Source organism: Chamaea fasciata, unplaced genomic scaffold (assembly GCF_029207755.1).
Source record: "Chamaea fasciata isolate MVZ Bird 193981 ecotype frontalis unplaced genomic scaffold, bChaFas1.0.hap1 SCAF_14, whole genome shotgun sequence".
NCBI classification, from domain to species: Eukaryota; Metazoa; Chordata; class Aves; order Passeriformes; family Sylviidae; genus Chamaea; species Chamaea fasciata.
This window is the reverse complement of record NW_027094099.1, coordinates 12,117,402-12,138,866: the sequence shown is the minus strand read 5'-3', so window position 1 is coordinate 12,138,866 and position 21,465 is coordinate 12,117,402. Positions and strand designations below refer to the sequence as shown.

At 41.3% G+C, this 21,465-nt stretch overlaps 1 protein-coding gene across 3 annotated transcripts in view; it reads left to right on the top strand.

Annotated features, from left to right (window-relative positions):
• ARNT2 (aryl hydrocarbon receptor nuclear translocator 2) overlaps positions 1-21,465 on the top strand; it is a 97,565-nt gene that overhangs the window by 21,540 nt on the left and 54,560 nt on the right. The window contains exons 2-6 of one of the 3 annotated variants that reach the window (XM_066196230.1): positions 3,236-3,347; positions 8,993-9,040; positions 12,037-12,081; positions 14,641-14,854; positions 16,748-16,961. In XM_066196230.1, the coding sequence (XP_066052327.1) occupies positions 3,236-3,347; positions 8,993-9,040; positions 12,037-12,081; positions 14,641-14,854; positions 16,748-16,961 (633 nt within the window). Of the gene's footprint in view, positions 1-3,235; positions 3,348-7,421; positions 7,511-8,992; positions 9,041-12,036; positions 12,082-14,640; positions 14,855-16,747; positions 16,962-21,465 lie in introns of those variants that run through there. The other 2 variants (XM_066196232.1, XM_066196231.1) reach the window with 2 other exon arrangements.

The following is a 21,465-nucleotide window of genomic DNA, read 5'->3' as shown; positions in this document are numbered from 1 at the left end:
GTAGAGATGAAAGTAATTTGGGAAGCAGTTCAGATCCATTCCTTCTTCTGTCCAGATGTTCTTGCAGCCTTCATCTCCTGTGAGTTAAGTTATTACAGCCACAATTGTTTACATTTCTGCACGGCCATCCAACTTGGATAGAGCTCCTGACAACACCCAGCTGGCTGCAGCTGAGCACTGAGATCACTTTGCCCTCTCTGTCCCTGAAGTTGTCCTGTTGTGCGCTGGTGTCACTGTTGGTACACCAAGAAGGTGTGTGAGGAGCTCCAGTGCTGCCCTGGCTGAGTCAGGTTCGGGGTGTCCCATGCTCTGTGGTGCTGTTGCCCTTGGAGTTGCTTTCTTTGCTGTGTGGTTTGAAGGAGACCAAAGCCTCTTGGTTTCTCCATCTGGAGAACTCTTAATTCTGTTGTGTTGGGAGAGAGAGCCTGGGAAGCGACTGCTTTTGTCAGCACTGTATGTGCACTCCAAGCACCTCACGAGAGCTGCAATGGCTCACGCCATGGGTGATGTCTCTGATGTGGGAAGCTCTGAAATGGAAGGGTAAATTGAGTGTCTTACACACTGATACGTGTGCAGGTCTGTCACAACTTCACCACACTGCTGCAGGATGGAATGTCTTGTGATTTGAAGGGCCTGAGCCTTTCCTCCCTCTTAGCTGAGCTTTCATGTGGATGAGTGTCAGTGTGTCCCTGATAAATGTTTTTTTTTTCTTCTTGTGCTCATATTTTGGAAATGGAAAATCTTGAAGGCCTCTTTTTAGAGCAGTCAGCACAATGGGCTTGGTTTCATTCTCCCAGGACTGTGAAGATATATCTGAAGGCTGATTTGTCTAAGAAATTGCTTTCTTTATTGCACTGTCTTTGATGTGCAATTCTGTCGAATTAAGATACCTACACAGTAATTCTTTAGCTTATGCCTTGATTGACAGATGATCTGTTTGTTGTAAAATGTTTTCTTTAATGTGCTCCTGGACACTGACATAACCAAAACTCTGGTTTGACCATTCCTTAAATCTTTCTTTTCCCCCTTATATGAAATACAGTTCTGTTTGTCATTCCTACATGAACCTTGCTAGCTGCCCTTGCCTCCTATATTTTCATACATATAAGGCTGAATGTAAGAGCAGAAAAACAACTCATTCTACCTATCCACAACCACCTGAATTGGGCAATGATTCTCTATCACAGTATTCTGTCTAGGTCTCCCTGACTTGTCAGTGGTCAGAGCAAGGGCTCTACAGAATGAAATTTGCTCAACCTGTTTTGGATGCACTTCTAAGCATGGAATGCATAAAGGAGAGCAAGGGGGCTTTGTTTCCTTATTTGGTGAGCTGTAAAGTTACCTTAAACAATTAGTTTTGTCTTTTGGACTTTTTAAAAGTAGACTAACACAACCCTTGGTGTGTTTCTTCATCATCTTTGCTTTAGATTGAGAAAAATGAGGTTACAAGAGTTTCTCATCACAATACAGTATTGTTCTTACTCTTAAAATACTGCTCAGAGATGATCTGAAATTGTATTACAGTTACTACTTTTAAAAAATCTGATCTCCTTGCTGATCTATGCTGAAATGTGTTTCTGAGTGACAGGGGCACTTTGCAGGTAGATTTATTATGGTTTTTACCATCTGCTTTAATAAAGGAGTGAGCAGAGCATTCCAAAATGACCTTCGGTTCTATCCATGAGAGGTGAGTTTGAATATTATGAGTGAATTATGGGCATGAGACAGCTGAGGGTACTTACTCTGGAAATAGTGATTTACCAGTTGTTTGCATGCTGATGCTTTTATTTGTCTGTAGATATGCTAATGTGCATTAATGTTGTGTTTCCACATAGTTGCAGCTTTAGCCACTGTGCAACTTTCCGTGGTGTGGGGGCGTAGGCATAGGTCTCATTGTTTGGCCTTGCGGACTTTGTTAAAAAATATTGGATTGCTCTGTTGCTTTTTAGTTGAAAAGGAGTTAATAAAACTAAATGTACTAGAAGAAATTCATGAAATCAGTGAGCAGATAAAATCTTATTATTTGAAATGCATAATGTTGCATAATGGATGTGTATAAAGTGTGGCAGAGATGGAAGTGCTCTCCAGACATAATGAAAGAACATGGGTTCCTGTTTCCATAATTGAAGTTATTTCATACTTATCTGTTGGGGAAAAAATAGCAGGATTTTTAAAACAGATTTGCTTTCCATTAGTAATTATATTTAGCTGTAGCTCCACATACCTTGCCAAGCTTTTTTTAAAAAATGTTGGAAGGAAGATGCATTTTCTTTCAAGATAATTAAATGTTTTGACTGTAGATTTTGCCTCCAGAGTGAATAAAGTATATGTGCATTAGAAAAAAGTTTTAATTGCTCATATAGTTTATAGGAGCTATACAGAAGTAAAACATTCTTAATCCCATGCTTAATAGTGGGATGGAAGAAAAGGATATGAATACGTTATATTCTACTTCTCTTTTTTGAAATGTCATGAACTGTTATTAATAGACTTTAGAAGTATTTGCCATTAGTGGTCTGAAAACCATTGCATAAGGTGAGTTTTTGCAGTTTCTCACATCAAAATTTTGAGGTTTGAAGATCTCATTAACCTGTGGCTGTACCTGGAGTCCTGGCAGAGGGATGAATATCAGCCTGGAATTTGGGCTCAGCTCTGCTCTGAAGAACACCACACAGAAATGCAGGAAGCCTTTGAGCTCTTCTAAGTTCAGCCTGGCCCTCTGAATGCCTCCAGAATATAAATAATAAAAACCAATATCATCTGGTAATTCATCTCTGCTCTCATCTCTTGGCCTCTCTTGCAAACTGAGTTTTTGAACTTTTATTTTTCTTGGTACCCTGGTGCCGTGATCCGCAGCTTCCTTTGCCTTGGGAATTCAGCTCTGCATTTCTGTGCAAGGCACTTTTACTGTTGTAAAAGGTTGTTGGCCTTCATCTGACAGCCTCTTTGAGACTTAAAATGAGAACCATTAGGTCAGTGGAATTACAGAGATACCTGCAATTCTCTCTGTCCCAGGCACTGTAATGTCTATTGACCTAGCTGGGCTTTTTCTAAAGGATCTGTGAATCTGCTGGGTTTTAGTAGGAGAGCTTTACTTTTCCTAAGAAATAAAAAGGAAAACTTTCTCTGTTTGTTTTGGGAAGGGCCTGTCTCTAATGTTATCAGCAGAGGTTTCTCTTTGAAGGTAATGGATTAAGGGATTTTCCCCACCTCTTCCCCTCCCTCTGCCTTACAGAAATGGCATCAGATATTCCTGGCTCGGTGGCCTTGCCTGTGGCTCCGATGGCGAGTGGACAAGTGAGGATGGCAGGATCCATGCCTTCCAGAGGAGGAAAGCGTCGCTCTGGGTAAGCCATCTCCTTTTTTCCCAGGTCTGAAACTGGAAATTACTTGTGTTGTAAAACTCAAAATGCACCCGTATATATGTGTGCGTTTATTATGTAATGTTGTATTTATGTAAACTGCATTGTGACATTAGTCACTGATGTTTTGTTTTTTTTCTTCGATGCATCTGTTCTTCCTGCAAGATCAAACTTGCTGATAAGTGTATGACTTGTTGTTTTGCTGGTTTCAAAAGATTTACAGGTTTGGCAAAGCATCCAGAAAGGAGTTTGGATCTTGTGGCTGTTGTAGATATAATGAATGTGTATAGCCTACATCTGTTTAATCTCACAGTGATTTATCAAGTGAATAAAGGTGGCAAGATTGCACATGCAGACTTACTCAACCTCATCTGAAGGGTACACTTGGAATCTCTTAAAGAGAGGCCTGTTAAAGATGTTTTCTTTGTAGTTCCAGGTACAGAAATAGCATGAGCTCTCACTCGTCAGAGATTGTGGACCACGATATTCTAGGTCTCACTGGAAGCACAGCAGTCTTCTTCTGGGAGAAGGACCTGGATCAAATTCAGCCCTTACACAAGCTTGAGGGCTCTGCTAAAGAAGAAAATTTGTTTAATCTAGCATCGGAGGCTGATGTGGTGTGGGGGTAATTGCCCACATCAGATTGCTCTGTGGCAACTCATAGTAATTCTCTGTGTTAGAAGAAAAGTATAGGAAGAGCTTGAGAAAAACAGAAAACTAGTCTCTAGTGTTTGACAACTCCTTTCTGTTTTTATCAAAGGTTGATCATAAATAATAAGGGTCTTTGGGTGATGCTTTCCCAGAGATAACTGATCTGAGACTCTCTTCAGAAGAGATTGATTAGTCTTCTATTTAGTCCTAAATAAGGCAGTGGTGGGGCTTAACTGGATCGACAGTGTGAGTAAAATCTTCACTGACCTAGGGAAGACATTATTCCTTGGAAGAGGTACTCTAGGGATTGTTCACCAAGGTACATTGGCAGTTTTGTGTGTCTGCTCCAGTAACAGGGCTGGAGTCTCAGTCTTAGAGTGAATTAACAAGGGAGAAGGTTGGGAGCGACGTTGGTGTGATGTGAACGCTCTGGATGGTTGTTCTGAGGGGTGTTCCTTTGGACAGAACAGTTTGAATATCTCCCCCAGCTGAGTGCCCTTCTTATGCTGAGCTAACTGTATGAAATTGGTTTGAGAAACTCCTAAAATCTGTCTTTGACAGGCATCACATTTTTCTTTTCAAGCTGCTCAATAAGAAAACCTTTTTAAACTTGCACTCAAAAGAAAAGACAAAGCATTAACATCTTTTCATTGCTTCCTAGCAAAGATAAGGTTTTGTACTTGAGTTGCAGGATATTTGATCTCTTTTTTGATCATAAACCATGTCAGCTCTGAATATCCGTTTGCAATTTACTGTTGCCAAGGTTTGATGCTGCTGACTGTGAAATATTCTGATATTAAGTACTGACTTGATATTAATTGAAATGCTTTAACTGTTGCATTTTAAGTATTGTCATCCATTTGTGAGAAGGTGAAGTCCTCACTTTACGGTAGGGTGGGGGGAACATTAAATTATTTTAAATGTCTTTAATATGTTAATTCAGTGGGTAAATTAGTATAGATTTACTTTTACACCTAGATCGTGGTATTTCATCTGTGTACCATAGCTCTGAACTAATAGCCTTTCTCCAAGCCTGAGCTGAGAGTGCTTTTTTTTTTTTTTTTTAAATGTTCACTGTGTATTCAGACCTTGAGGGAAAGAATGCCTGCTGTGTCTAACTCCTCTGAGCTTCTCTTTGAACAAAGTTGCAACTAACACTTGGTCCTTTCTCTGCTGTTCTGATGATACATCTCGGTACACCTCAATCCTTGGGCATTTTAGTAGTGAGTGTTTTGTGTCAAACATAAAGGAGTGGAGCTAGCGTACACAGCCAGCTTTCCCAGTTTTGGTTATCTCTGAAAATTGTTTCTTTTTTCGTAATTGCTGAGGCAAGCTGGCAGAATAATTGCTGCGTGGACTTGAATATAGATCAGTTTGAAGTCATTGGCTATCCAGAAAGTGTTTCTGCCGTGTCGGCATTTGGCTTCATTGACAGCTTGGAAAAATATTTTTCCTCTCTATAAATTATACCAACTACTTCATAGAAAAAAGTGACAGCATGAGATAATGCACTGCAGTGGTCAATGACTACTTTAGATTAATGCACCCTCAGTTCTTTATTTAATGTGGTTTTAATTTAGGCTTTGCTGTATTAGAGGATAAGGGGCTCTTTCACCTTCCTGGACTATCTGTACTTGGGCAGGGAGAGTTGGGGTTTTTTTGATGAGCTTGTTTCAGTTGCATTGGTTTTGTTTCAGTTCACGGTGTAGTCTTGCCTTTTCTCTGAACCTGAGCTATCAAAATCTGGGGAAGAGAGACCTGATTCCACCACTCTACCCCCCCAATATTGTGCTGAATAAAAGGCTGTAATACAGATCCCCATCTGCTTCTCAGCTGCATTTACTCCTGACCATTCCTGCCTTCCCTCTCCCTACACTGTGTAATCATGGCGAGCATCTTTTGACATTTTTGACATTGGGAATTTTGCATAGTAATTTTGTTGCAGTGTTGAAATCCTCTCACGTGTCAATTTTTTTTAATCTGTGCAGGTCCATCTTGTTGGAGGCGTTTTGGTTTGTTGGGTTTTTTTAATGAAAATGTTTCTAATTGAGAATAATTAAATTTTAAAAAGTATTTTCATCACTGTATTTATGGTAGCCCCACATCTTCTAGGGAAAATACATTTTAATAAGTACCTCATGCATCAGGCCTTTTCACGATTGATGTGAACAGTATGAAAGAGGAAAACAAGATTTATGCTGTCTCTTCAAAACAAAAGAGCAGAGTGCAGCTCTTTTTTAAAGCCTCTTTTTAATGGGAATTTTAAATGAAGATAAAAGATAGTCTTTCTGAATCTTCTGAAATGATGTCATTTGTCTTCTGGGAGGCTGCTTCTACTGTTTTGCTAATGTGCAGTATATTCTATCTAAACAGAAGATCTTATCTGTCAGGGTGTGAGGAGGTTGACGGAATATTCTTTTTACATGTTCTGCTGTGTTCTACTAAAGGTTACAACTGATTCACTGTCTTTGCCTCTGCCTTGCTGTAAAGCAGACATGGTGGATCAGGCAGGACACTGGAATGAATGACTTTATACCTGAGGGTTGTTTTTTTTTTAATGTTTCAAAGGGTTTTTTCATTTTGCACAGTGAAATTAGGAAATGTGTTATTAACAAAGATGGCACGGAGATACACTGGGTGTTGCATTTTTTACAAGTATTGATATTTTCAATGAAATTTATGTTCAGTATGAAATAAAGGAGTTTGGGTAGTTTAACAAAGCAAAGGCATTATTTAGGGATTTAGTCTGGTGCAGACTTATATCTTGTGCATTCAGATTCTGCTGTGATGAGCTCACTGTAAATGTGGGAGGTGTTACCTGTGGATATTAACCCATCAAGAATCTCCTAAAGTAAGAAACTGATATCCAACATTCTAAGTAAATAGGTGTGTTAGTTCCCCTTACTCCCTCTGAGGTGGTGATACAGTGCAGGCAGCAGGATCAAGCCTTAAACTGTTATCATCATCTCTAATTGTCTGTATTGTATTCCAGTAATAATAAACTAGATTAAATGCAGTATAGCTAATATTTGATTTTGGGGAAACCCCATTCCTTAGCACTCAGCTGGAGTATTTGGCTGGAAGCTAAATAAATCATAGAATTGTATCCACCAAGGCATGTGATCTCAGTGTACTGGAAAGGAAAGAGTTACAAAATTAATCTGTCCCAGATTAAAACAGTGTCTCATAAAATCCCTGAAGAAAAGGCTTTCCCCCACAGGTGTGTAATTTTTTTCTGCATCCCTTTTGCCCCAGTTTGAAACTGGGTGTTTCTCTCAGATGTGTTTTGGTGAAACCAAGTAAGGGTGTGCCTGATGTGATGCTTTTGTGAGTGGTGTCAGGTGGAGCCATCCCAGCGCTGCCCTCCACTTGTAAACAAACAGCTCTCCTGTAACATCGACTGTCACATTTGCAGTGCGGGTAGAAACATTCCAGTTCAAATCACTGGGAGGGTTTTTCTGGAATGTCACCTGCAGGCACATGTGGGGAGGAAGCAGGTAGGTGGCAGGAGACCCTGGGCTATACCACGGTGTGTAAATGCTAAATTTCCGGGAGTGCTGCAGGTCGAGGGGGGTTCAGGCTGCTGGTGCCTGCCCTGTCTTGGGGCCAGCAGCATTTGGGGTGCAGCAGCAGCAGCAGCAGCAGCAGGTCCTGCCTCAGCTGCAGCCCTGTCACAGAGGGAAGGGCACCGGCCACTGGGGGTCGGTGCTGTTCTGCGGGAGGCAGCTGAGGATCACAGACCTTGGAACCGGATTTGGTGGTAATTAGGTGAGCAAAGATGTCATTTACAGTGAAAACAGCGATTGCATCGAAGTTAAGCAAGTTAAATACACAGCTTTTCTTAAAGCTCTTTGGGGAAAATGGTTTTCTCTTTGCTTCCTCCAGAAATGAATAATCACTGTTACCATCTGGAAAATATTATTGTAACTTTTCCAATGCCATGTCCAATTCCTGTGCTCACTTGCTGCCCTCATTCCAGTTGTACAGAGGTTGCTGTGACTCAGACACATCTTTTACGGATCAATCTGTCTTGGTTGTCAGAATTTAAGAAGGAAGGCAGTGCCTGACTGGCACTTCTCTATGCTGATACAGTTTTAGAGACTGTTTTAGGGTCTTTATTCCCACACTCTGGACATATAAATCTCCATTTGTCATTGGTAGGGATCCTTTTAATACTGAAATAAATATCATTGTCACTTTGAAGTGTTTTTGCCTTTAATAGGACTTATACCTGTTAATGTGAACAGTGTTAGAGACATGGAATCTGTAGTTGTATGAAGTTTTACTACACTGAAAGGTTAGAAAGCTTAGAATGTGAAAGACATCTGAAAAAATGTTTGCAAAACAAAACTATAATTTCCTATCTACTCAAATGAAAAGTGATTGATCAAGGTGCATATATCATACTAATTTTTTATTAAAGTAAATACACTAATAAAATAATTGTATATGATAGTTTTATATCAGCTTGACTGTCTAATGTCTAATGGCAGAGTTGCATCCTTGTAATTGGGGATATAAGTATTTATCCAGAGGTATAAAAATGTCTAAAATGCTTTGTAAATTTTATTATTGTATAACTTTATAGTGCTAATATCGATGACACAATCACACTGCTAATACAGCAATCTAATTTAGATGTCTAAATCAGGAAGATAATCCTCCTAGTCTGTCTGTGTAGGAAGTGAAGAAAGAGGTTCCTGTTTTTTGTGGCTCCCTGGAGGAGCCAAAGCAGCAGGCTGGGATTTGGCCCAAGGAAGAACTCGGCTCTTCCACAGCCCTAAGAAGGTCTGGGACAAAAATCAGCTGTGAGATGAGCTGCTCCTAGGTCTGGAGAGGATGAGCAAGACTGGAATCCTCCGTTGTTAACACCTCTAGGCAAAACACAAAGCTAACAACGTTGAAAGCAGCTCGGCTTGAATGTTCATGCCACCATTGCCAACGCCTTGATTGCTGATTTGGAAATCTTGCTTTTACAGAATGGACTTTGATGATGAAGATGGGGAGGGGCCCAGCAAATTTTCAAGGTGAGCATTTACAAAAGAGCATTGGCCAAATTACTGGCTTCTTTCAGTGGGGAAAGACAACTGTCTCATTACTGATGGTTTAAAATCAATGTAAATATAGGTGAAGAACTTGCCAACAACTGACCCAAACACTAGTTACGCTTTTGATTGGATTCCTCTGAAAATTAGAGCTTCCGGCAGAAATCTGCCTAGTGTAGTTATTGGCTTATAAAGATGACAGCGTGTGTCACAATTTCACTCTGCAGCTATATCAGCTTATTATTTCAACTGCTGTGGATGAACTTTGGTTATTTGACATTGCTGAAGTTGTCTTTCAGCCACTGAAACTGAAATTTCATTTCAAATTTATTTCAGATGTTAATTGCTTGTGAAGACAATTTGACAGATCCTAGAGGTGGATTTTTTTTAAAGTTAATGAGCTTTATATTATGTACCATTAGATGTAACTGAATAGTAAAAATTGACCAAAAAAATGTTAGTTGACATGGAATATTCAAAGCTAGAAATAAACAGTAAAGCCTCATTGCCATTTTTGCACTTTCCCTTTTTTTTTTTTTTTCGGTCACACTGTTTGCATTTTTTCATTAGAAACCAAGCAGCTGCAGCGCAGGGTGTAGATACTGTGAGGCCTGTGGGTAACTGCTGATTATCCAAATTGTAATTGCAGCTCTGCAGCAGCAGCCATGTTGAAACACAGCTGTCACTGTGGGGTTTAACAGGGTTATTCCAATCAGTCCAAAGAGAAGTGTGCTGAAGATACTCTGTGACACCATATCACAGTTTACTGCACAGGACCAGCAGCACTCCTGTATGGCTGATGTCATTTATAGAACCAGTCCCTCATGTTAAAACTGGTGATTTGAGGACTTAGTCATAATATTTGCTAGAAGATGCATGTTAAGGGAAGAAGATTTGTGAGGAATCGGACCTGATTTGTGCCTGCCACAAGCATCAGGGTTTGTGGGCACTCTGATACTCATGTGTTGGTGTTTCCCCATTCTGGTTTTGGCCTTTCAAATTTTAGTGGTGGGTTGAGCCAATAATTCCATTGCCTTTAATGGAGAGGTGTACTGTGCTGTGCTTAGACTCAGTTAATATTTGGTGTCAGATCAAAATCTGATGTTTAAGTATTAAATGCTGTATAGACCCCAGATTGTTCTGCCTTTAGAGTGTACAGAAAAAACATGCAGAGACACCCAGGGCTATGTTCAGACATCCTCTTCTAGCTATTCCCCTCTCCAGATTGCTCACATGACTTATTCCTAGCTTGTTTTGGTCAAAATGATTTAGTTATCAAAGAGTTACTGTTTAAATGTTGAAGCTAACCCAGCTGGCTTTGACTGAAGTGCCTGAAGGAGCATGTGTGCAGAGGTCAGCTGGGGGACTGGAAGGGAAAAACCGGTGTTTGGAGGCAATAACATCTTCAGCCCAGTCAAGCAGAGAACGATGAGTAGACAAGCCCCAGGCTGGTTGGGAGCATAAGAGTAGTGGTGTTAGCACAGTGCTCCATGGGAGGTAACACACTCTGCTTCCCAGGGCTTCCCGCTCAGCTCAGGTATCCCTGCATGACACCTCATCCCCACATGGAGCCCTGGGCATGTGCTTCCCCTGTAATGTGCCCATTCCTCATTGAATTGGTCTTTTTGCTGAAAATTGCTTGGACTCAGTCTGTTCTCCTGACAGAGTCAAGGAGAATAAAGTGGCGTTGTCACAGGAACGTTTTGAGGGTGCTGCTATTGAACACAACATAAAGAAATACAGCTCAAGACTTGCTTAAGCTTAGTCTTCACTGTTTGAATGAGGAACTTGCATGGGTGGATTACTTAAAATTAGTTTAAATTCATTTCAGACAGAAAAAAGTTCATTATTGATTTGTTAGAAGAGGAGAAACATGCTTATTTAGGCTGTATTACTTTTTTAGTTAATACACGGGACCTTCATAGGCTGTCTATTGTAATAAATTACATCATTTTGGAAAGGTGTAATTCTAATACAAACTCTCATTTAACTGTTCTTGAGCAGTTATAATCTTCACTTCTAGAAAAGCCATTACCTTGTTTTTGTGTTTTCCAAAACATACATTTTGGGGTTTGGAACTAGCAGTTTGGTTTCAAAAAAATGAGTCTTTCCATAACTGTGCAAGCAAAATCCAATTTCAAATGATTAGTGCGTTTTTTAGGAAAGAGGAGCAGTGTGTGATTTTTTACTGAAATGTCACATTGCAGCCTTTGGGACAATGCTTCAGAAACAGTGAAGCTTTAGTCCCACAGGACAAAAGCCCCATTGGTCTGGATTTCCTCCATAAAGGTGCTGCTCAAACACCACACATACCTGGCTGGGCATCCAACTTGTGTTGATTTGAGTAGGAATGAGGTACCTGTTTACTTCTAGGGAATTAAGCCAGTTTAAATTTCACTTCTATTTGCCCAGCAGTTTCATCTGCCTTGCCTGCCTTTTGCCAGCCTCCATGACAGTCAGTACGGTGTCTGTACCTGCAGAACTTTCTCCTGAAGGCTCCCTTACATAAGGCATCGCCCTTCAGCCTGTCTCTGCCCTCCCGTGTTATCTGTAGACCATCAGTGCCCTCTGCTGAATGGAGGGAGCTGTGTTTGCAAGCTGGAACAGATACATCCCATTCACTTCCAGCGCAGCAATGAATATTTCATGGGCTGCTGTGGATAAAAGCTCACTGGTGTTTTCTTGTACTGGTGCTGCTTGTTAAGTTTCCCAAGAAATCAGTGTATGTCAAAGTGTTTGCTTAAATCCACTGAAATGTGTCTTCTATTTTTTTAAATACACAAATGAAGTTTCTGAATCAGCATGGCTTGGAAGTATCATCAGACTGTGTTTTCTTTGCTGTAGCATTCTCATTCCCTTGGTTTTTTTGCTGTTATTTGTAATGGTTTGCAGTTGTGAATTTTTTTGCTTTCTGCTGTGTGTTGGCTCTCATGCAATATGTAACTCCTCTTGATTGATGTACTATCTTTTGTTTCTAGGTATGATGGTGATCAAATCACTGGTGATAAGGAAAAGTTTGCAAGGTAGGCGTGTCCTGTAGAGCTCTTCTGCTGAGAGAAAAGAGGGGGATGTTCGTGTCCAAAAAATCTCAGTACGTGTGCCTTAGCTTAGAGAGATGGTTATTTTGTTTTAGGTGGGGTGATGATCAAAGTACTGCTGACACAGAAGGGAAAGGTAGGAAAAAGGGAAGTCAAATATGGTTTGCCCTTATTTTTCTTTTATGTGATGCTGTTCATACTGATCTTTTGGCTGTTCCAAAGCTGCTTGAAGTCAGAAATACAAACCCTTAGTGGTTTTGGATCAACTCCCCCCCATCCCAAAATTTAATCTCCCTTCGTAATTTCCGTATAAAAATAAAGTTAGAAATGACAGAATTAGGACATCATTGTGTACAAGTTTGTGAATGCCTGGGTTCCTAGGACACATGCTTTGGAAGAGGAGCACAGCCCCTCTTTTTCTTTTAAGGATTTAAATTTGAACTAGTTTCAGGAAACTTTTGGGGTATTGTCTGCTTGAACATTTCCACAGCCAGTAGATAAACATGCTATTACTCTCTAGCTTTTAAGATCATAAATGAAATGGACTGTTGGGATACTCTTTTTCTCTCGGGAGGTTTTACAGTCTCTTTGTTTTGTCTCTATAAAGGCTGTTTTCAATGTCCACAAGTACCAAAATACTTGAGTGGTAGACAGTGTATTATGTACTTTTAAGTGTGAAATGTATGTTGAATATGTCTGTTCTTTGTCTCTCTCTCTCTTTTCCTTAACCACCGCTTCTGTGAAAATGCTGAACTTAGAGCAAGCTTTCATCATGTAAAAGTGCTTTTATCTTCCCTGTGTCCATATTTACCTGCATGTACCAGCTGGCATGTACACACTGTGCTCTGTGTACATGTGCACTGTCACACCAGCTGTTCTGCTTGGTGTGTCTGTGGTCCAACTCCCCCTGTTCCCTCCTACATCTGTGCAGACCCACACGAGGGGCTGGTTCTCAGCCAAGTGAAATGAGAGGTTCACTATTACAGTGTCCTAGACAGTGACCTCAGGCGAGGCTTGGCTGTAATTTACTGAGCAGCCCATGGGCTATCATAGCTGGATTTTCTGCATATCACACAGTAAGCACAGGAATAATAACTCTGCACGTAGCCCTAGCAAGTGGTGTTCATGCCGACAGTGCCTCGTGCACGTAACACCTGTATGTGGAGGGGCAGGATACCCAAAGCAGGGCAATCCCTTGCATTCCTGTATTTCAGGAAGCAGCATACAATTCTTTCCTGCGTTTTTTAAAAAATGCTTAATTCCTAAAAGTATCCAAAAAGTGTGCCAAGCCTAACTTCTGCTTTCATGGTCAGTCTGCATAGTAGTCAGCTCCAAAGAATGTTGCGGTTTCTTTTAATGTTGTGTTATCACATCAGTCAATGCTGGTGGACTCTCCAAGTGATCACCTCTCACATCTTGTTGGATCAGCCAGCGATCCCACAAGACAATGCCATGCACAGCTCATTGAAATCAGTGGAAGATGCTGCTTTGACAACTGAAGCATCATCTACCTCTCGTGTACTTGTATTTAGCTGCCACCTGACAGGTACAGTATGAGAAGAATAAGTGCTGGGCACTGAAGCATTCTAGGTCCATTTGGACCATTTCAGATGTATATATTGGTGTGATTCCTTAAGGCTGATCAAGCCATGGTGATTTCCAGAATGGGAAAGCTGAACTCTGAGGTGTTTATTTCTGAAAGACTCTGGTGGGTGTCCATTTTGAGATTTATCAAATTTGACTCACCGCCTCAGCCTTATGACTCTTCTAAAGGATGAGAACATAGCAGCCTAGCCCAACTTGGGGCAGCATCAAGTACTGTCATTGTTGCTTCCCTGCTGTGCTAAATTGTCCCTGAACATAAATTCCAGTGTATGTCTGACAAGCCAGATGTTTACTTGCTGTCTTCTGTACTCATTTTATTTATTTATTGGGATTTTTTTTTTTTTTTGGTATGTGCTGTTATCCCATATATGGTCCCAGTGCTGCAGTCTGATCCTGCAGGCATGTAGTGACTCCCTGCAGGGATGTGGGGTGTTCCAAACAGCATTGTTTGGGATCTGTGTTGTCACTGACTGGGTTTTTTTTAATAAGCCAGTGCTGACATTTCCTGCTGACCTGATCCAGTTGTTAGTGAGAGGTTTCCTCTAAAGGACACCTTTCATAAGCAGCTGAGAGATGCATCACAGCAAATTTGGGGGCTTGACTGGAGTTGGCAGATGTTAGCTCCTCGCATATTTCTACTTCATTTTTGTGCTTAAACCAAAGGAGATTAAACTGGTTAAGAGATTAAGGCCACAAGCCAATAAGTAGAAATACAGGTTCTTTTCACAGCTATGGGCAAATCATATTTATCTGTCTGTGGCCTGGATTTTCTGTCTGTAAACCGAGGGATAACAGTGGTTGGCTTTGTAAAGCACTCTGCTCCCCTGGGGTGTAAACAGCAAAACAAGCGCAAAGTATTTTGATTCATTGCCTCCAGTTCAGATTCTTGCGCCGCTCACGTCTCTTTTCTGTTGCTTTGGTGTTTCTTTAAATGCTCAGGGAGAATCACAGTGAGATTGAGAGGCGCAGGAGAAATAAGATGACCCAGTACATCACGGAGCTGTCGGACATGGTGCCCACGTGCAGCGCCCTGGCTCGGAAGCCTGACAAGCTGACCATTCTGCGCATGGCTGTTTCCCACATGAAATCCATGAGGGGCACTGGGAACAAATCTACTGATGGTGCTTACAAGCCTTCCTTTCTTACAGAACAGGTAGAATTTACAGAAATGTTGGTTTTCCCTGGATTTTTTTTGGTCTTAAAAGGTGTGAGGAAATGCTGAGAGGAGTAGAGCCTCAGCTTGATCCTTCACTGTAGCGTAGAAGTTGATACCAGTTACATATCGAAGGTGTGAATAGAGACAGTTTTTTGTGACTGGACTTGATGTTAACACTATGACAGGTCTTTATTTTTGGAGAAGCAAGTTGACATTCTCATGATTGAGGTCTGGCCGCCTGAAAAACAAGTCACTCACTGCCTCGCGGAAAGGAATTTTCACCTCCAGATCTGGGTTCTTCCCATCCTAACAAAGATTCTCCAAAATAAGTGGAAATGAGTCTGGAAATACCTGCCTCTCTCTCTGGGGATTAGAGGAAGGTTGAAAACATCATTTAGTCTTAATGCTGGAGTTCCCAGCAGCTGAACTGGGCAGAGATGAATCCCATGTGTACTGTCTGAGGTACTCCTTGGTTACATATTTGATGGAAGAAGGATGATGTACCCAGTGAAAGAAAACTGTGTTTACTGAGAACATTGAAAATTCCTACCACCTTCACTGTTTTCGAATTCCTATGGGTGTAATGTTCATTTTTGTGGTCTGAAGTGATTGAAGCACTTACACGTGGAATTTATGGCTGGAGGCAATACTTCTTTCTCTTAGGGTAAACAGCAGCTGCTGCTGACCCCTCAGTGCTCACAACTGCTTATTCCAGCTCTCCTGAAGTGTGTTTCTGGAGGGACTGTGCCATCCTGCTGGTGGCACACCCAATTCACTTCTCATGGCAATTTTTTTTGTATTTTTAATCTTGCAGAATTACAGAGTTTGTTTTCATCTTTTTTAATAATGTGAAAAACTGGTTATATCATCCTCAGTATAGTGTGGCTAGCTGTACTGTGAGGTTTTTCATTTAGTCAGTAGTTCAGGATCAATATACTTTCTCTATAACGAAGCAGCAGAAGTTGACAATCTGTTGAGTGTTTCCTGAGATGAGTTTCCCATTTCTTTGTAGTTGGCCAGATTTTTTTTTTTTTATCCTCACCTCATCAGCTAATTCTACCACTCACAAACTTACCCTGCCCATCTGTCTCACCTGGAATGGGACTCAGGTTGTCCAGAGCTCTGGGTTTGAGTTCCAGGTGCAGTATCTTTAGCTCTGATGGTCCCTGGAGCCACCAAAGGCTGTTCAAGCTTCTTTTCTAGGAACTGGAGTGGTAGTTGCCACCCTTTGCCATGAGAGGTTTTCAGGCTCTGTTAAGGAAAGGGAGTGTTTCTGGGTGATGCTGAGGCCTCATACTCACAGGCTGGGTAAAGAAAACAAAAAGCAATAGAACCTTCTTGCGTAGTGGCTGCTAATGGAAGAAGTAGCTGGGGATTCTTTCCTTGTTCCCATTACACTTTCTGCCTTTTATCCAGTGACTGTTTAATTCACAAACAGATCTCATCCTGAGCAGGGCCAGGGGGAGCCAAACTAGAAAGTCTTATTGGTTTCTTTCCAATTAAATTATTCAGAACGTTTAATTAAGGGATGAGTTTGCCATGAGTTAGAGCTGTTCATTTCCTCTGTTTGTACTCTGAAATATCTTTTTATTTTTTAATGTTAGATGCCTATCACAAAATATGCGGTGATTATTAGTTGTTTATTTTCGTAAAGTGCATGGAAATCACCAGATGAAAGGCAGTAACAGAAAATGAAACGTTGTTTGTTATTGAGATGGGCAATTTATTCCTTGCTGCAAGTTTGGTTGTACTGTTATATCAGTGAAAATTTCTGTCTAGGTTTTGATCAGCTACTAAGATCACAAGAAAACAATATTCTCTGACAGTGACAGACATTGTATTTAATTCCCTTTCCTTGCTGGCATTCTAATCAAATCCTTTCTTTGGAAGGAGCTGAAACACCTTATCCTGGAGGCTGCAGATGGGTTCCTGTTTGTAGTTGCAGCTGAGACGGGAAGAGTGATCTACGTATCAGACTCTGTGACTCCTGTGCTAAACCAGCCCCAGTCTGAATGGTTTGGCAGCACTTTGTACGAGCAGGTTCATCCAGACGACGTGGAGAAGCTGCGAGAGCAACTGTGCACATCTGAAAACTCTATGACAGGTCAGATATGTCTGATGTATGGTTCTGTGTGTTCAGGATCCCTGGAGAGCTTTTCCTGTCATTCGGAACGCATGGTGTAAAAATCTGGTTAAAGTGAAACTCAGCAAGATTAAACTGTGTTTTCTTGCAGGCAGTACAGTAATATCAATCTTCTTTTGAGTGACTACATTTTGCTTCCTATTCATTTGACTTCAGTCAAACCACCTTCATGTAGCTCTGCATTCACACTCTGATTTGGAATCTGGACTGTTCTCAGGCTTGACCTGGAAATCTAGATTGTTTTCATTTCATCCTCAATGAACTTGTGACTTCTTTACAAGTATGTGTTTCTTCTAGGACAGTGTTTAATTTGAAGTCAAAAATCGTACTTTAGACTTTCCTGTTTTCATACAAGTTCCTTGTGGTTTGCTAATTGGAATCTTGAGGGGAAAAAATCCAGTGTTTGGCAACTGAAAATATACTGGATTTTACTTATGAGGCTCCTGTGCAGTAGTGTAAGTTACCTGTAAGTTGATTTCCTATCCTATTGCACATAAAACTAAACCATATTCATATCTTCTCAACAACTCTGGCTTTTACAGTTATTCATGCTCAAAGCTGCCAATAGGAAACTGCCTTGTCTTTAATAGGATATGTGTGTGTTAGAGCTGTGAGAATTAGCTAAATCCTGTTGTAACTCAAACTTGGAAAGGAGGAAACTTAGTTTCTCTTTTTATTCTTAAGGTATTATGTTTATAGCGGAAGGAGAAAGTGTAGGGCATAATATTCAAAAAAAGCCCTGATCCTCGCAAAAATCACAATTTCTCTTTGCCTTAGTAGTTAAGATTTCTGACCTGGTTTGCTGGAAGTTTTGTTGAGTTTCATAACTCAAAGGACAGTGATCCAGTTTTGAGTGAACCTGCATACTGTTTACAGCTTCCATGTCAAAACAGTGCCAAATTCATGATTTCCTGTGGTTTGAATGTGATGTGGTTTTGGCAGAGCTTTCATGTATTCAAACTGGAAGCTCAAAGCAAAATTCTGTGGTGAAAATCCAGATGGATAGAAACCAAGTGAACAGTTAGGGGAACCTGTGCAGGGAAAAACAGCTGAGTTTCATACCACGAGACTTGCAAAAGAGCACAACCTCTGTTTTTATTATGTAGCCTGTAATACATTTTAACATACAGACCTTCTTGTCCAAGAAGCAATTACTCCAGAGCCTCAGTGAACAGTCATGTTTTGACTTCCAAAAGTGCTCAGTTATGGGATTTGACCTGCTCAAACTAGAGCTGGACTAGACAAATGCAGAGCACTTCTGAAAACCCAACTCTGTGTTTTTTCCAGCCTTAGCTATGGGCTTTTCTTCTGCATGGAATTGATCTGTAGCCAGTGGAAAGAGAAGTTCAATAGTATTTATAGAGCTAAATCTTTTCCCTGCCTGAATCTTTTGGAGTGGTCAGATTGACACGGAAGGCCTGTAAATCTGTTGTACATGGACAGCTGAATATTTTCCCAGCATGAGGAAAGCAGGGTCGCCTGCTCAGCTTTTTAAGTACTTTTGTTTAAAAGGTGTGGCTGGTGAAGTACAGAAATTTTGTGTGCAAGTGGTTCTGATAGTTCGTGGAGCATACAGATAACCAGAAAGTTCTAGATTTATTATTTTAAGCTTCTATTTCTTTGTCTCCACAAGGTACCGTGGAATAAGAGAAGCAGTCTTCTATAAGGACTGTCAGTCTAGCTTCAATTTGTTTATAAGCAGGGGGCAGCAGGACTTCAGCACCATCACTCTTGCTCCTTTGAGATACCTTTCTAGGATAAAGGTGATTCTAGAGTCCATTCAGCCAGGTACACTTCCCTTGCTGTAACACAGGCCACACTGAGAGCAGCAGCTTTGTAACAAGTACTGAATGAAATCCTGCAGTGACCTGAGATAATGTGTGTCTTAGTGACATTTTAAAAGATGTCAGGGAGGCAAATGCATTTCCTCTAATTTGGTGCTTATTAAACCAAGTTTTCCTTGGCTATCCAAAGGCATGTTTCATGCAGAGCAAAGGGCAATGTAGAGTTTGAAAGTGATGGAAACCACAAGCCAGTCGGCTGCATCTGAAATATTTTTTGGTCAAAGTGAAGTTCACTTCAGGCAGTAGGAACATCCTCATCTTTTAGTGGCGTCTGGCTGTTGAGCAGAGGATCTGCTTAGGGAAGAGATTTTCAAGTGAAAGTGTAACAGTGTGTTATGATTTTTAATTTTGCTCTCTTCCTCATTTTCTCGGGGTCCATTTTCTCAATGCTATAACCTCCCCCTTCAGCCCTTGAGCTGGGAAAGCAGTGACAGCATTTTGAGCAAGGAGAAACTTCAGTTGCCCTGCAGCAGATTGGAGCAGTGTCCTTTGGTTGAAATTGTCTTGTTACAAGTGCTGATCATTAGTGTGGCATTGCCGGGATTTTCCCAGCACCTCTTAGCAGTCCTGCTACCCAGAGATGCTGCTCCAGACCCTGAGAACTTGGGAGGCTGCCACTGCCAATGGGGAGGGACAGAGAACAGACCAGTGGACGAAGCAGGCTCCCGCTCACATTTCTGCCCCCAGGAATAAGGCTGGGACTGGGGCTGTGCTCACATGAGCATTTCTTTGGCAGTCACACAGCTTATGCAATCCTCACCTCATTTCACCCTCTCCTCCTCTGGCATTTCTGTGGTACTGCATATGAGTCACATCAAGGGGTTGACCTGCTGGAAGCTAAACTAAGCTAAAACCCCTTGGTTTTGGTAGAGACAACTCTTTGGCCCACCTTATCATGGGGTTTCTCGAACTCTTCTGAGTGCCAGCCCCAAGCAGAAGCAGGAAGTGAATAGTTAGGATGAGACAGGACTTCAGGAGCTGTAAAGTGTGTGTCAGATTGAAGTGCCTGTTAGCTGTGGCCTCAACCATGTGGTGTGTTTGGGGAGTTAATTGCTTCTTCTTCCTTGAAATCTTAGGATATGGGGAAGGATGGATAGTTTCTATTTAATTTTGTGTCCTTGGAGATTTTATTCCCTGGAAGTGGAACAATTGTCTGCTTGTTTATTGTGCATTAATTGCTAACACATTTTAGCAACAGGAAAGCTGAACTGTGAAGTGTATGAATGGTTAGAAATGATCTAGAAAAGAGCAGCTGAGCCCTGATGATGGCAAAAAATTGAGCTCCCAAGAATTCTTTATGTGCGTCATGTGCATGATTAATCAGAGTGGGGCAGATATTCAGAGTGATAATTCATTTTCCCTCTTTGTTCTTGAAAATCTGCAGATGTCAAAGTAAATCACTTCAAATATGGATGAAGATCAGATGCCATGGGAGAATCCATTAGCGAAGACTTCTTTGTGCCTAGGGTGCACTGGTGGAACTTGGTGGATGTTGGGTTCAGGTGCAGGCTCAGTCCCAGTGCAAGTGAGAGCCTCTCAGCTGCAGACAGAAAATCTCTAATGGTACAGGGAACAGACAGAATTTAGATTGAAGTGCAGAGAAAAAACACTTTCAAAGAATTCCTCTGCTACATTAGCTTTCAAAAAAATGGCTGAGCGAGTATTGTAGTAGGCTGTCCTTCTGTTAAAGTACAGTGCTCCAGAACACTTTGCAAGACTGATTTCTACGAATCTAATTCTCCATAAGCAGCTCATGAAAGAATAGAGTGATGAATACAGTATCTCTGTATGATTGCCTGGAAATACTCCCAGTGATTCCATGGTGTGTCTGAGATGTGCCTGTCAGGGCTGGAAGATCCCTGTAAGATGCACCCAGCATCTCCAGTGCTGCAAATGGGAAACACTCAGGTTTGGTATCTTCAATCCTGGGCTGCAGGCTGCAGGGCACTAAGAAACCAGCTATAACATCTCCCTTCAGCCTCCCCCTCTCTGTTTAGGCGAGGCAGGAGCAGCATATGCCATCCCACCCATGCCACAAAGGCTCCTCAGGACAGTTGGGTTTCCCAGGAGTCCTTCCACACTGTTCCAGCTGCACAGTGAAGGGGTGCTGAAAGTGCAGGGCAGTGACTGCAAGAAAATGATGAGAACCAGAACCTCTACAGCTTTCATTTTCAAGTGATTTAAAAATTACTAAGTCACTTCACTTGCTAGCTGACAAAGATTAGTTGAGGTTACTTCTGGACAGGACTTGTATGCCAAGTTTAGTCTTGGCATGATCTTTTATTGCCATATTTTCTAAGTGTGACAAAGTAGAACTTTATGATGGAAATGGTGACTGACCACAGCAACAGTTGAGCTGATAGGTGTCCTTTGAGAAGAAAAGAGCATCGTGTGACAATTTTCTGTGGTTTATGTGTATTATGGAAGCATCACTCCATGTCATACAAGCATAGATTTGGACCGGGGAACCTGTGTCCCAGAGCCTTAATAACATGTTGTCTTGCAGTGATGATTTCAGCTTAGGCAGTTTTCTCTGCAGTGCAAACCCTTGTTACCAAGCAATTTGTAGACACAGCCACAAAATCCAGATGTTGTAGATAGAGTCAGATTGTAAAAATGAG